Genomic DNA, 15,870 nt, shown 5'->3' with positions numbered 1-15,870 from the left:
CTGGTATAGATTATCTTTTTCTCCTTCATCATCTGGGCTGTGAAGTACACCAGACGCTCTATTGTTTTAATTTGACTGATAATAGTAACGCAGTAGATGTTCAGATCAATAATCTGCATAATATAGTGGCTGACATAACAATGAGACAAAACAATTGGCTAGACTGGTTGACCTCTTGGCTCCCAAACTTCAGCTGGCTTAAGGCATTGTTCATCCTGATTCTACCAGTGTTATTCCTAGGAGTTCTGCTATGCCTCTGCATTCCTTGTTTTATGCGTTGTTTAACTAATCTGTTTTATGGCTAATAAAACTGCTGCCCTCTACGCTCTAATGGCCCAACAAGAGGTTAAGTGATATAACTGTCACAAAAAGCCTTGTATAGTGCTTCGCAGAAAATGCTTATCAAAATGCTATAATTGTGATGAAATTATGCATTTAAAGGGGGAAATGTAGTAGCAATGTAGAGGGTCAGACTAAGTGGCCTCATGCCTCATGTTCCTGCTGAGCTCTTTCCCTTCTTCAATGTATTTTTTGTAAGCTGACGAGACGCAGGAATCTCTTATCTTGTCAACAAGGCTGAGGTCAGAGTGGTATATATATCATGTTCTCTGCTTATCATGCCCTATAACCCACTTCCTGTGTTATAAACAATTGTGCTAGGAGAGGAAATGCTGAGGACTGCAACCCCACATGGGAGGGAGAGGAGGAGCCGTTTCCTATGTGTCACAATATCTATAAAAACAATTTGCTGATGTAATTCAGGGCTTTTGGCACTTTGGAAGTTATTCCAGCCATAAAGCCCATGCGATAATAAAGAAGAACTCTTTTTCCTTCACTTCATGGTCTTTCTGACTCTGATTTCTGCAACAGCATTAATAAAAATGTTGAGGAGCACTGGGCCCAGGACTGAGCCCTGTGGTACCCCGCTCGTTACCTCTCCCCAGTTTGAGAAGATCCTATTGATAAGCACTCTTTGAGTCCGATTCTGTAGCCAACTGTGGATCCACCTGATCATTGTTTCATCTAGCCCACTTTGAGCTAGTTTGATCATCAGGATATCATGGGGCACTTTATCGAAAGCTTTGCTGAAGTCGAGGTTTATGATGTCCACAGCATTCCCAAAGTACACAAGGGAGGTTACCTGATCAAAAAATGAGATCAGATTTGTCTGGCAGGATTTGTTCTCGTCAAATCCATGTTGGCTTTGAGTAATCACTGCATTGTTTTCAAGGTGCTTACAGAGTGGTCGCTTTGTAATCTGCTCCAGCATTTTCCCAGGGATTGATGTCAGACTGACTGGTCTGTAGTTCCCAGGCTTTTTTGCCCTTTTGGAAGATAGGGACACCATTAGCCCTCCTCCAGTCATCTGGCACTTCACCTGTCCTCCATGATTGCTCAAAGAAAATGGACAGCGGTTCTGAGAGTTCTTCTGCCAGTTCCTTTATTCCTCTAGGATGCAGTTCATCTGGCCCTGGAGATTTGACCTCATTCAAAGTAATTAGGTGTTCCTTGACCATATGCCTATCAATCCCAAGCTGCAATCCTGCCCCTTCAGCCTGTACTTTGTCTTTGCCAGGGGGCTCACAGACCCTCTTTTGGGAGAAGACTGAGCCAAAGCTTGTTTAACTTCAGACTGCAATCACCTCAAAATGAGGACGTTGCACTCCTGTTAAAGTGACATGAGCACCAGTGACAAAGTAGAATTTGGACCCCCCGATATGTTACTTACTCTTATATTACAAAGCTCCAAAGGAACCAGTGAAGGAGAATCACGGCAAAATAGATTCTGCGCTCACCTTTTGCTGCCTCCAAGACCTTCAGCTTTGGTGGCTGTGGTGGCTGTGGTTTTGGAGAGTCCACGTTGCTACGGCTGTCTTTGGTGACTGCATACACTTCAGTTGACCTCTTACTGTTCTTTTCTTCTCCTTCTTTTGGTAAAGAGTAAGGCAGGAACCAGAAAGGCAAGGAGGCCATGAGGCTGATGGCTCCACATATGAGTATCCCAAGCCACCAGGCGCCAACCCAGCGCATATCCTTAGAATTTATTGTCAATGTATCTGGGGAGAAGAACCAAGATTGCACATTGTCTCTTAAAACATTTTTTTCCAGACACTTTGCTGTTCCTTACACACCTCACCAGTATGGTCTAGTTCACCCTTCTCCAACCTGCTGCCCACCTCCAGATGTGCTCTGCTGGCTGTGGGATTATGGGGGTTGTAGTCTAACATATCTGGAAGGCACCAGGTTATGGAAGGCTGATCTAGCTGGTAAAACATTAGGTGTGAACCTGAAATATCTGGACTGCAATCCCACTTCAGGCATGGAAACCACTGGGTGATTCATCATTACACATGTCATTGTCCCTATGTCTGACTTACCCAGCTGCAAAATGGGAGTTATAATGACAGTTGTATTCCAAAAGTACAGTCCTGTGAGGAGACAATGCCTCTGCATTGGAAACTTGTGCACCTCCTTGCGAGGACAGTAAGAGGCAGAAACTCTGTTTCTGATGAAATGGAGAGCTATAGAAAATGCAAGACCCTTGCATTTCCAGCTTCCTTTACAGCTGCTGTCAAATATTAATCATTTTCTGTTTATCTAGCATAAAAAGAAGTAATGTAATCTTACTTTAAGGTAGTTTAAGACAGAACCATAAACTTGGTATGGGCATTCATGACATCACTCTAACAGCAAACTCTGGGGGTGAGTCTTACCATCAAGCAAATTCTGTCCCAGTTCTGCTTGGGGTTTTTTTCCCTGCACAGAAATCTGTATGTATATTTAAGTGCATTTTTAAAAAAATGTATGTATTTTTTGTGTGCAAGTTTTTCATATGTTTGTACACATTCACCCATTGACTAAAGCATATTTGTGTGCATTTTAGAGATGTACACAGAGTTTTCTTTGTGCAGTTTTCAACCGTGCACATGTTGATGGACACAATTTGTTTCAGATAACACATCACAAGCTCAGAAATGTAAAGACTTCCAACTGCAAATTTTGTGTTCAGCCCTGGGAGATATAGACTTGAGTACATCTGTTTAAAAACACAACCGACCCCTCTACCGAGTGAATTTCTCAGCCATCCCTATATGGGAAATATGAAGCAGATTTAGCAGTTAGTACAGAAAGGGCAGGACAGACAAAGCTCATGCAGAAGAAACATTGGAAATGTTTATGGATATTGTTCCTTACCAGCATCTACCACTGCAAGGTCAACCCACAGATTAGCACAGAATGCTCCAAGCAGGAAGCCAAATGTTGGTCCAAATAGCCCAGTTGTTCTTACCGTTCCTAAAAAAGATGCCCTAATGTAAGAACAGCAGCTTAATGTATAACACATGCAGAACAAGACATCAAAGAAGACAGGAGGAGAATCCTTGGACATTGTACTCTCTTCTGCAGGGATAGGCAACCTGGTGTCTTCCAGATGTTTTGGGCTACATCCCCCATAAGCCCACTGGCCATGCTAATTGGGGCTGATGGGAATTGATGACCAAATCATCTGGAGGGCACCAGGTTGCCTATCTGGGCTTGGCAGCTACGACTGGGATGGGAGGATGTGCAAAGATCTGAGGGAACTAGTGTGCATCCTGGCGAAGAATGCAGTGGGAAGGAACAGCCAGCTGCCTGGGCCAAGCAAGACACTGGTGCATCTCCCCTTTTCACTAGAATGGAGGCAAGCTGTGCTCCCAGCCTGACCAAAGACCTACAATCCGTGGAGGCTGGTGGCTCCCATTTCAGTGGGGCTGTAAATCCATCCTGGGTTTTATTCAGAACCAGCCAGAACTCTAAAGGATCTATCCAAGGTGCTGACACCTAGTCCCAAACTAGCATCAGAACCTTGGATAGCTCCTTTAGAGTTCTGGCTGGTTCTGACTGAACCCTGGAATGGATTCACGGCCCCGTCGAAATTGGAGCCACCAGCCTTCACTGCCTACAGTACAATCCTGTAGATGTCTACTCAGAAGTAAGACCGATAACATTTGATGGGTCATTCTCCCAGGTAAGCGGGTCGAGGCCTGCAACCTTAATGTTTGGGAAATATCAGGGTGAGAGCTGCAAAAAAGGAGCATACCTCTTTTGAATTATACAGCTTTTATTCAGTTTGGCTTATATGGCTTTGAGCAGCTGTAGAAAGTGCTTTCCTGAATAGTGTTGTTCCAGGGGTAATGGACTCTGTTATGGACCTGTAACAGACTACTAAGATTTCGGTCTCTTATATTGTTGTTTTTGCTGTAATGTTTTCATTTTTCATTATTTTATATTGTATTCTATCTGCATTTTATATATTTCTTCATTACATTTCTATCCCACCTTTACCTCCAGGGAGCCCAAGGCAGTGCACATGATTTTCCTCCTTTCCATTTTATCCTCACAACAACCCTGTGAGGTAGGTTAGACTGAGTGTCAGTGACAAAGTCACCCATTGAGCTTCATGGCCAAGTGGTGATTTGAACCTGATTCTCCCCAGTCCTAGTCCAACACTAACCACTTCTAGTGTGAAGTTGAACCTCTTAGAGATTTATTATATTAAGCGGTACAGAAGTATAACGGATGGATGGATGCATGCATGCATGCATGTTAGGGTTCTGGGAGAGAAAAAATGGCAGTCCCCATTTTTTTAGAGGGGGAGGCCACTATTTTTTTCTCCAAGGGTCCTCCCACAGAACAATGCTATGTCACAACATAGCATTGTTTCATGGGCTTTCTGCAGAATACAAAATGGTGGTTGGCAGGTGCTAGGCACTGTGATGAGTTCACTATTCTGCCACTACTATCCCCTGATGATCCCCCCCCATTTCTTAAAAAAAAACCCATCCCCCCAAAAATTGACAAAATGCCCCCTCCGGCCCTCCCACATTTTCAACACTTGCGAATAAGGACGAGGATATGTGGGTGGTGGTGGTGGTGGGGTTCATCTCAGTACTAATTTGTTGACTCTATTTTGTACTGATGGTTGTTATGGAATTATTAGCCATAGTCTGTGTGATTGAGAGGTAGGATAAAACACACACACACACACACACACACACACACACACACAGTTTGAATAAACAAATAAACCATTTCTATCACAACAGCCAGGAGGTGATAGATTCGGCAGACCTGAAGGCTGCTCCCTTCCCCATTCTCATGTTCAAACACTGACCGGATACAGATGGAGTCTTTTCATTTATTTTACCTATGTAAAAAGCGGAGTTTTCTTCGGTGGCAAAATCATCAATGTAAGACAGCCCCAGTGGCATGATGGGTGCTTCCCCAATTCCACGTAGAAGGTTCCCAGCAAGCACAAAGAGCCACAGGTAGGAACTGCTCGTTTTTTCACAATCTGCAGGCAAATAACGGCACACAGCTTGGTGAGCAGATCTTCTAAGCTTACACTCCCCCCCCCCATTGCAGGATTAATAGTAGCTTCAGGGATGGATGGGGAGATGATTAGGGAAATGGGACTGAGATAAAGGTTAAAACAGCCCACCCCCCAGCACTGCTGCTCCAATCAAATCTGGAATCCCTGCATGTGTTTTAAGTAATTAAAAATTGAAAAAAACCTGAGAGATCCTCATCCATATGGGAGATCATGAGCTTTCTACAAAAGGCATTTACTATGCACTCCTCATTCTGTACTCACAGTTGTTTGCGGGTTCTTTAGATGACATCATGATCCTCCAGTTTTGCTTCTATTTTTAAACAGCAAGTTTTTGCAAGTTTTTTTTTAGAGCAGGGAAAATATGGTATTATGTGTGAACACAAAAGGAAATGCTTTTCCTGCTTGTGTAATTGTGCTATTCCACTCTACCATAGTGCTACCTAGAGGTCAGGTAGCCAAAAAGCATGAAAAGAAACACGTCATGTAGTGCTCAGATCTCAGTTCTGTGATAAAACCCAAAGTCAATGCAGTGGATTAATAGCCTCATGTAGAAGAGCTCCAAAAAGGGGGAGCATTTGTGGACGACACTGGATAGGGACATAAACCTGTCCCTGGTGTCCACTAGCTTTAAGTCTGCTCTTACTTGCATAGCCCCATCTTGGGTTTGTTGTCTTCTATCACAACAAGAGTAGAATGGAATTTGGGTAAAACTAACCCCCCTCTCCCTATTTTGGAGATTTGGGGAGGGGTGCATTTTGAGGGGTGGGGTGAATTCATTTCTGGAGGTGGCAGTTCTTCTTTCCACTGCTATCCCCCCCCCCCGAATCCACTAGATCAGGGGTCCCCAACCCCTGGGCCACAGACTGGTACCGGTCTGTGGCCTGTTAGGAACCGGGCCATACAGCAGGAGGTCAGCGTAGGGGTGTATAAAACCCCCTTACCTTGGGGGTCTGCAGAGCAGGGAGGCAATCTGTCCCTCCCCCCTGGAATTCTTGCCAGTCCCGGCCACTGGAGGACTTCCAGCTGCTGGGATGTAAATGGCGTCCACGTAGCGGATGCCATTTGCATCCCTGTTCTTCAAGTAATAGGCTACGTAAATCTTTACATAAGCCTATTACTGCAAAGTAATAAATGTAATGCGCTTGAATCATCCCGAAACCATTTCCCTAGGTCCGTGGAAAAATTGTCTTCCACGAAACCAGTCCCTGTTGCCAAAAAGGTTGGGGACCGCTGCACTAGATGTAATGTGGCTCTGAAGCATTCTAGAGGGAAATGGTAAGTGCCCCCCAAAATGGGGTCCATTTGTAGTTTGGCATCATCCCATCACTTCAGAATGGCCTAGAATGACTCTATGTATGGAGCATATTGAAAAATTAAAATGGCAGTCACCACCTACTGGCCATCAAGATGAGTCAGGCAAAAAGGGAGGGGAGCTTGAAAAAAGAAAAGCTTTTTCTACACACTCATCACCCCTGACAGTCAATATTCAGTGGCCTGTTTTAGTGACTTCCTCCCCTTTTAGGTTTTTTTACTAAATGTTTTTTTTATATATACTTCTGCAGCCCTTGGGGTTCCTCTGAGCATCCTCTGGTACCACTTTCTTGTTTCTCAGCGGTCCTGTTTTGGCTACAATCCTGGTGGCACACACCACCCGAGTTTGCTGTTAGAGGGAGTGATGCTGGGAAACAGCTTTTAAAGTCATTTGAGAGCTGCCAAACCCAGATTCTGGAACAGGTGAAGCTTGTTTTTGGCTACCTCCCAGGCATGTGAGATTGAGGAAGAGGGAGAAACAGGGGCAGCAGTACCAGCAGTGTGAGTCAGGCCAGCCATATAAACATGTTGGTAGGCAGTTCCCAGGCTTAAGGACATCCCTGGCCTGTATCTTTAGTCCCACAATACAAAGAAACCGAGCACTATTTTCATTCTCTTCCAACAATGCATTGCAATGTTTGTTTCTAGAGCATGTTTCCAGCTCTCAAAGCACAAGAGAATAGCTCCAGAATATTTCTCTGTGCAGTGAATTAAAAGATGAAAAACCAGGATGAAAATTAAAGGAGTGGGATTTGAGGTTTGACTTCTTACTCTAGATGTGATGGATGGATGGATGGATGGATGGATGGATATCCCTTTTCCCATATGGTACCAGTATATTTTTATTTATTTATTTATTTATTTATTTATTTCATTTCTATACTGCCCAATAGCCGAAGCTCTCTGGGCGGTTTACAAAAATTAAAACCAAACACACAATAAAACAATTTAAAATATATAGAACATTAAAACCACAATATAACAATACAACCACAATAAAATCTAGTAGCAGTGCAGGAGTTTAAAATACAGATTTAAAACAGCAAAGATAAAAATTTAGAAAGCTAAAATGCCTGGGAAAATAAAAAGGTCTTCACCTGGCGCCGAAAGGAATACAATGTAGGCGCCAGGCGAACCTCACTAGGGAGCTCATTCCAGAGCCGGGGTGCCACAGCAGAAAAAGCCCTCCTCCTAGTAGCCACCTGCCTCACTTCCTTTGGCAGGGGCTCACGGAGATGAGCCGCTAACGATGACCTTAAGGTCCGGGCAGGCACATATGGGAGGAGGCGATCCTTCAGGTAACCTGGCCCCAAGCCGTTAAGGGCTTTAAATGTTAACACCAGCCCTTTGAATCGGGCCCGGAAATGGACTGGCAGCCAGTGCAGCTGGAAAAGTACTGGCGTAATATGAGCTCGCAGGCCAGTCCCTGTTAACAACATTGCTGCCCTATTTTGGACCAGCTGAAGTTTCCGGACCGTTTTCAAAGGCAGCCCCACGTATAACGCATTGCAGTAATCCAGACGAGAAGTTATCAGAGCATGGATCACTGTAGCTAGGCTATCTCTGTCCAGATAAGGGCGTAGTTGGTATACCAGCCTAAGCTGATAAAAAGTGCTCCGTGCCACTGAGTTCACCTGTGCCTCAAGTGACAGTTCTGGATCCAAGAGCACCCCCAAACTACGAACCTGATCCTTTAGGGGGACTGCAACCCCCTCCAGAACAGGTTGAATACCACCTAGCTGGGCAGAAGAACCACCCACTAACAGTACCTCCGTCTTGTCTGGATTGAGTTTCAGTTTATTGGCCCTCATCCAGTCCACTACCATGCCCAGGCACTGATTCAGAACAGCCACTGCCTCACCTGGTTTTGATGAGAAAGAGAGGTAGAGCTGGGTGTCATCTGCATATTGATGGCACCTCAGCCCACACCTCCAGATAACCTCCCCCAGCGGTTTCATGTAGATGTTAAACAGCATGGGGGATAAAATAGAGCCCAGTGGAACCCCATGGCACAATTGCCATGGCACAGAGCAATAATCCCCCAGCACCACCTTCTGGAATCGGCCATCCATGTAGGAGCGGAACCACTGTAGTGCAGTGCCTCCAACGCCTAACCCAGACAACCTATCTAGAAGGATACCATGGTCGATGGTATCGAAAGCCGCTGAGAGGTCCAGGAGAATCAACAGGGTCGCACTCCCCCTGTCCCTCTCCCGGCAGAGGTCATCCCACAGGGCGACCAAGGCAGTTTCCGTTCCAAAACCAGGCCTGAAGCCCGATTAAAATGGATCTAGATAATCTGTTTCATTCAACAGTGCCTGGAGCTGTCCTGCAACCACCTGCTCAAGCACGTTGCCCAGGAAGGGGATGTTGGCCACTGGCCTATAATTGTTAACATCCTCTGGGTCCAGGTTAGGCTTTTTCAGGAGTGGTCTAATTACTGCCTCTTTTAAAGCGGCAGGCACCACTCCCTCTCTCAAGGAGGAATTTACAACCTCCTGGACCCAGCCGGACAACCCCTCCTTGTTTGATTTAATAAGCCATGAAGGGCAAGGGTCAAGCACACAAGTGGTCGATCGGACTTGGCCAAGCACCTTGTCCGCATCCTCAGGCCTCAGTAACTGAAACTCATCCAATAAAACTGGACCAGACGGTGCTCTGAACACCTCTACCAATGGAACTGCATTAATGGTGGTGTCCAATTCATGACGAATCTGAGCGACTTTATCCTCAAAGTGCCGTGCAAACTCGTCACAGCGTGCTACCGAGGGTTCCACCGTCTCTCTCCCTGGCCCAGAATGTAACAGGCCGCGAACCACTCGAAAAAGCTCCACTGGACGACACTGAGAAGATGCAATGCTGGGGGAAAATAACTGCCTCTTTGCCACCCTCACCGCCACAGAGTAGGCTCGATAGTGGGCTCTTACCTGTGTTCAGTCAGACTCAGCACGAGTTTTCCTCCACCTGCGTTCTAGCCGTCTCCCCTCTTGCTTCATTGCCCTCAGCTCAGGTGTATACCAAGGAGCTGGCTGGGCTCTGCTCAGAGGGAGAGGGCGCTTGGGCGCGATCATGTCAACCGCCCGAGTCATCTCTGCATTCCACAGCGCGACCTGGGCTTCGACAGGAGCACCAGCCATACCAGCAGGAAAATCCCCCAGAGCCCTCTGGAATCCATTGGAATCCATTAATCTCCGGGGGCAGACCATTTTAATAGGTCCCCCACCCTTGCAGAGGGGAAAGGCTGCCAGGAGTCTAAACCTCAGCAGGAAGTGATCTGACCATGACAAAGGGACAGATGTTAATTCCTCCACTTTCATATATCCCCCCTGCCCTCCACTTGGGGTCAAGCAGTAGCTTTGGGATGAGGGAAGCAGCAATTTTCAATGGGAAAACACTAACAGTGCAAGGGAAAGGAATTAACACTACCCCTCTGGCTGCTATTCAGTTGAAAGAAATCTATTGAAGATCCATTCACAGATCTCCTGCTGCCTTGTCTAGTTGTGCCCTCAGACTTAGAAGACTGGGATTCAAATCCTGACTTCACTACTCAGTGGGGCTAGTCCAAGGCACTCTCTCACCCACAGTCACTTCCCCTATCTGGAACATGAGCACAATAGGGACCTATATGAGATGGCTTTGGTTAGCACAAATGAACTGGTCAAACTGGAAAATCGCGGTACTGATTCCTACATAAACAAGTGTTGATGAGTATTTTGACCTGCCCAAAGACACAGGGCTGGGGCAGATTATAAATTGAAATAAGCAAATGATATTTTTGTACCCTGTTGTGTGGGCACAAAACATATGTGCACCAAGCAAATGGAAAACAGCCTGCCCACTGCGTCAATGTTTTGCTTACCAAGAGCAGTTGCATTTCTAGAACTTTCCATGTCATCCATAGCAAAGTGAGGAGGAGAGGCAGAAGAGCAGGCTGACACACTTGCAGAAGAATTGGTCATAGAAACTGCAATGCTTTTGTAATTATAACTTTAAAACAACAACAAATGATGTGTGATTGAAATGTGGAAGTTTAAAAAGATATATTATGAATTGATTACTAATTTAAATATTATTGCATTATTAATATCAATAACTAATAAAATTAACATTAGTAATATTAATGTTACTAAAATTAATCAATGTATTATTAATTAACTTAATTAATTAAACAATATATAATAGTAATAATAATAATAGAAGATATATCAATATGGTCCTTTAATTCTGACAGATGGCTGCTTTATGACAGATGGGATAATAATAATAATGAAATAATAACAGCATGCTGCTATTTTCCAAAGTGCTCAGAGCATTCAATTATTTAATCATTTATTTATTCATTCACTCACTCGCTCGCTCAAGTATTTCTTATATTTATATTCTGCGTTTCCTCCAAGGAGCTCAAGGCAGCATATATGGTCCACTTTCCCTCATTTTATCCTCCCAACAATCCTGTAAGGAAAGTTAGGCTGAGAGACTGTGAATAGTCCAAGATTACACTGTATGATGTTAATGGCACAGTGAAGATCTAAACTTTGGTCAGTGGAGGCTGGTGGCTCCAATTTCACTGGTGCTATGAATCCACTCTGAGTTTCATTCAGAACCAGTCAGAACTCTAAAGGAGCTATCTAAGGTGCTGGGCCCAATCCCCAAAATGGATTCAGCATCTTGGACAGATCCTTTAGAGTTCTGACTGGTTCTGACCAAAACCCAGAGTGGACTCACAGCCCCACTGAGATTGGAGCCACCAGCCTTCACTAACCTTGGTTTCCCCAGTCCTATTCCAACATTCTATCCATTCACCACACATCACATTTATTATCTCAGCAATCCACATAATATGCCCTTGCAATTTAGACCAGTCTTATTACAGACTAGGAGAGAGGTCTAAGAAATGGTGGCTTCCCTAAGAACATCCAGTGAGTTTAAAGTTGAAATTGTGTCCTCGGGATCTTTACCTTCTCCCATATACATTAATGGCTACCATTCACTTCTATGGAGAAAAATACAGCATTGCATTTGTGGTCTGTGTGTGTGTGTGCGTGTGTGTGTGTGCGCGTGCATGCTAGGGGCTGCAGATACCTACGATTTAGGGAACAAGAAGTAATGGCTGTGCCCACCCCCCATTTTTGAAAAATTAAAGCATGTCAGTTACTCAGATCTGTCTGTAGCCTTAAGAAAAACACATAGGTTCCTGGTAAGGCAGAGAGCAAAAGTAAAGTGAAACTTGGTTTGCCATAAAGGTGGGTATACTTACCGCCCCATGATGAAGTGAGGCAGTACTGATACGAATGATCCAAAGGACATGATGATGCACCCCACAGCAATTACCTTCGGACGATGAACTTTTGGTCCAAGGTAACTCACCAGTACCATCACTAATAGGTTTCCTGCATCACAAGAAGAGATGTGGGCAATGCTGGAGAAAGGCTTAAAAAAAAAAATCCATTCTAAAACCACAGTAGGTTCCTTCCAGTGTTGCCAATGGGCATACCTATCTCAAAGCTTCCTTCGGTCAGACCAACCATGGATGATGAAAGTTCAAATCTCCTCTCAATCTGAGTAATAATACTCTTCATGTAGCTTGCTGAAAGTCCTCTGGCAAAAAAGGCAAATGCCAGTGCTGCAAGGAATATCTATGATGATAACAAACACAGAAAAATAGAAAGTTGGCAAAAGAGCCAATGTCACTAGCGAATGGATAGAAACATCTCAGCTGCCATGCATTAGAGAGGTCTTGAATATATAAATTATTATTACTGGGTTAGATCCACATTTGGTCTTAGAGTAGACCTCTTGAAATCAGTGAGACTTATGATCATCATAGCTAACTGATGTCATATTCCATATGAGAGCCAGTGTAGTGTAGTGGTGAGAGTGACGGACTGGGAGCCGGGAGATCCGGGTTCTAGTCCCCACTCGGCCATGGAAGCTCACTGGGTGACTTTGGGCCAGTCACAGACTCTCAGCCCAACCTACCTCACAGGGTTGTTGTTGTGAGGATACAACGGTGAGGAGGAGGATAATGTAAGCCGCCTTGAGTTCCTTGCAAGAGGGAGAAAGGCAGGGTATAAATGCAATAAATAAATAAATAAATAAATAAATAAAAAAAATATTCATTTCAGAGCCTCTATGTTTGGGTCTATGACTATTATTATTATTATTATTATAAATATTATTATTATAAATATAATATAACATTTTATTTATCGTTATTATAAATTATTATTCTTAATTCTTAATTATTGTTATTATTGTTATTAATTATTATTATTATCATTTAGAAAAAAAGTATACCCAACCATTCCAACACGTTTGCATTGATCAGGACAGCTTACAACAATTGCAAGCAAAACAGTCCCACAGAAGAAATGAAGCTGCTAAACAAATATGGAAACAGGCTCAGCAAATAAAAACACTCAAAAAGGAGGGTCTTCCACCTAAAAACCACCTGCCTCCCCTACCAAGTCGAATGCTTGCCGGAAACCCTGAACAAAAAGGTTTTAATCAGTTGGAAACAAAATGGTAAGATGGAAGGCTAACAGATCTCACAGGACTGGTCTCTAAAAAGTAGTGCTGCACATAGACCCCCCGATCCGAGTCAGAGGCTGCTTCGGGGCTTCCAAGGTCAGCCCGATTCCGCTTGGGCTGATTTGGAGGGATTCGGACTCATTTCGGCTTATGAAACCAAAGTGGGATTCGGATGTCCCACTTCACCCCCACAACACGCTGCCTAGCCCCCAGCTCCTTACCTGGGGCCTTGTTCCTTGGGGGAGCGCCAATGGGGGAGCTGCTGCTGGGGAAGCCACTGCCACTGGTACTGCCAGGGGAGCTGCTGCTACCAGGGAAGCCAACACTGGCGCTGGGGGAGCCACTGCTGCAGCCACTGCCAGAGGAGCCACTGCTGCCACCAGCTCCTAGGCCCTCTGGACACATACTGGCAGCCATCTTGTTGGTCTGGAGGGGGGAGCCATCTTGAAAATGGTGGCTCTCCATATTTCCAGAAATACAGGGAGTTGCCATTTTCAAAATGGCTCCCCAGTTCCAGAACAACAAAAGGGCTGCCGGTGAGCATCCACAGGACCCAGGGAAGGAGCTGGGGGCTGGGCAGCAGCAGTGGTGCTGCTGCTGGGCTTCCGGATTGCTCCAAAGCACACTGAAGCGACCTGCTTCGCTTCAGGCCACTTTGTACCCCCTCTGCTTCACCTCAGAGGCGGCCCAAAGCAGCCCTCTTTGACTCAGAGCTTGGGCTTCGGGCCAAAGCAGTGCACAGCCCTACTAAAAAGCCCTGTCTGTTGTGCCAACTAATTTTTCCTCAGGCACAGGCAGTATTTGGGGAAGAATATATATGATAGATCTTAAAGAGCAGGTAGGATGGTACAGGAGGCGATGATCTCTCTGGTATCCTGGACCCAAGTCATTCAGGCTTTAAAAGTAATCACCGGAACATTGAGTTGTGCCCAGAAACAAATATACAATATTTATGTCCCATACCCCACCCATATTCCATCTACATTGAACAAAAGGTAGAAACATTGAGAAATGATGTTTAGATAGAACCTTTACAACCAGTCCTCTTCTATAGAATTCCCAGGGGTCTCCAGTTCTCATTATTCTCTTGTCCTACTTTATCCTGGTTTAAATAGCAACCACGAATTATTTGCTCATTCTTCCCTCATCTGTATTATTGCTATCATTACTATAAGTGGACTTCAGACAAGGGATGGATAAATCTGCCAAGTACTATCTCTCACCATTTCTCTTTTTTCCAGTGCTAAGTTGAGTTCGTCCATAATTTTGAGAATTTTTTAAAGCTTCCATGAAAATTCATCCACATTTTTGTGTGCATTTCTCCTAATACATCCATTGGGGGGCAGTGTCTGCAATTTGCCCTAATGTATACACTTGTGCAAACAATTTTCCTAACTGAATGGATGTTTGAACATTCTTTTTGTGGATGGATGCATTTTTGTGCACGCTTTCCTCTAATTTGCGCATTTTTGTATGCATTATTTTGGATTGGAGAACTTCAGTGCAAAATTCAAAGAAGGGCAAATTTCAAAGGTTCACTGAGTTTTGAAAGTGCAAAATGAAGTAAGCTCTCACTAAAATGCAAACTGAACACATTTCTCCCCCATCCCTACCTCAGACAAAATGTTGCAGTGTGGATTAGTTTTGTTGAGGATTACATTCATTCTCCTATCCCAGTTTTCAATTTCCTTCCCCCCAACACGCAGCATTCTGTGACTACTGAGCAAGTTCAGTCCCCATTGGACACTTGGGGGGGGGGTCCTCTCTAGTTCCCCCCCAAAAAAGGTTTGTTGATCTTCTGCAAATGTCAGGGATCCCCTAATCCTGCTAATATTTCCCTCTTATGCATGGGTGGTACCATTCTGCCTACATAAGGAACAGCACTCACAGTCAGAATGTCTGAAATGGTGGAAACTATTATTTATTTATATATATAGCACCATCAGCATTGGAGATCCATAGACACAACATAGATAACTCTCTGGCCCCAAGGAGCTTGCAATCTAAGATGAAAAAAAGTGGCGGGGGGGGGGGAAGGCAGGGAACATGGTTTTGAACAGTGGAGGCTGGTGGCTCCGATTTTGGTGACGCTGGTTCTGATGGAAACCCAGCATGGATTCACAGCTTCACCAAAATTAGAGCCACCAGCCTCCACTGGTTCTGAATTGGAGTCATCAGAATGTTTTTGGCATTTGTTGCAGAGGAAATGGGGGGGGGGGACAAGGACATTTCTACCTTTAGCTTCGAAACCGAGAGAAATCTTCTCTTCACAGGGAGTGACCCAGGGCTTTTATCCGAGAATGATAGACTGTCTTTAGCAGCTTGTGGAACTGTTTCCCCATCCATGGCATTGATCTTTGAGGCTGGGAATATAGATCTTTCTGTTTGGGAAAAAAATGTGAATGTCATAGTTCTCTTAGTGGATGTTGGTCCATGTATTGTCTTCAATCTCACAGCCTTCAGTGGCTTCAGTTTAGGATGCTAAATTGGGAAAAGCAACTATGGGCACAATTCTACGTATGTTTAGACAGAAAAAAGGCCTACAATTCCCAGCTATGCTGGCTGGGCAATGCTGGGAGTTGTAGGACTTTTTTCTGTCTAAAGATGTGTAGGATTGTGCCCTAATTCCATTTTGATCTGAACTACTTCAGTGGTTT

At 44.5% G+C, this 15,870-nt stretch overlaps 1 protein-coding gene across 1 annotated transcript in view; it reads right to left on the bottom strand.

Moving 5' to 3' along the window:
• The window catches only part of LOC146339366 (solute carrier organic anion transporter family member 1C1-like), a 40,100-nt gene extending 24,541 nt beyond the window's left edge, over positions 1-15,559 (bottom strand). Inside the window, exons 1-7 of the mRNA XM_084811699.1 lie at positions 15,449-15,559; positions 12,177-12,318; positions 11,940-12,072; positions 10,542-10,669; positions 5,186-5,332; positions 3,196-3,294; positions 1,797-2,057 (exon numbers count right to left, since the gene is read on the bottom strand). Of these exons, the coding sequence (XP_084667825.1) occupies positions 1,797-2,057; positions 3,196-3,294; positions 5,186-5,332; positions 10,542-10,669; positions 11,940-12,072; positions 12,177-12,318; positions 15,449-15,559 (1,021 nt within the window). The remainder of the gene's footprint in view (positions 1-1,796; positions 2,058-3,195; positions 3,295-5,185; positions 5,333-10,541; positions 10,670-11,939; positions 12,073-12,176; positions 12,319-15,448) is intronic.
• Positions 15,560-15,870: the final 311 nt, after the last annotated feature.

Source organism: Heloderma suspectum, chromosome 7 (assembly GCF_057233095.1).
Source record: "Heloderma suspectum isolate Gila_16-S chromosome 7, 16-S_ref, whole genome shotgun sequence".
NCBI classification, from domain to species: Eukaryota; Metazoa; Chordata; class Lepidosauria; order Squamata; family Helodermatidae; genus Heloderma; species Heloderma suspectum.
The sequence above is the reverse complement of the archived record's forward strand: the minus strand, read 5'-3'. Positions and strand labels throughout refer to the sequence as shown.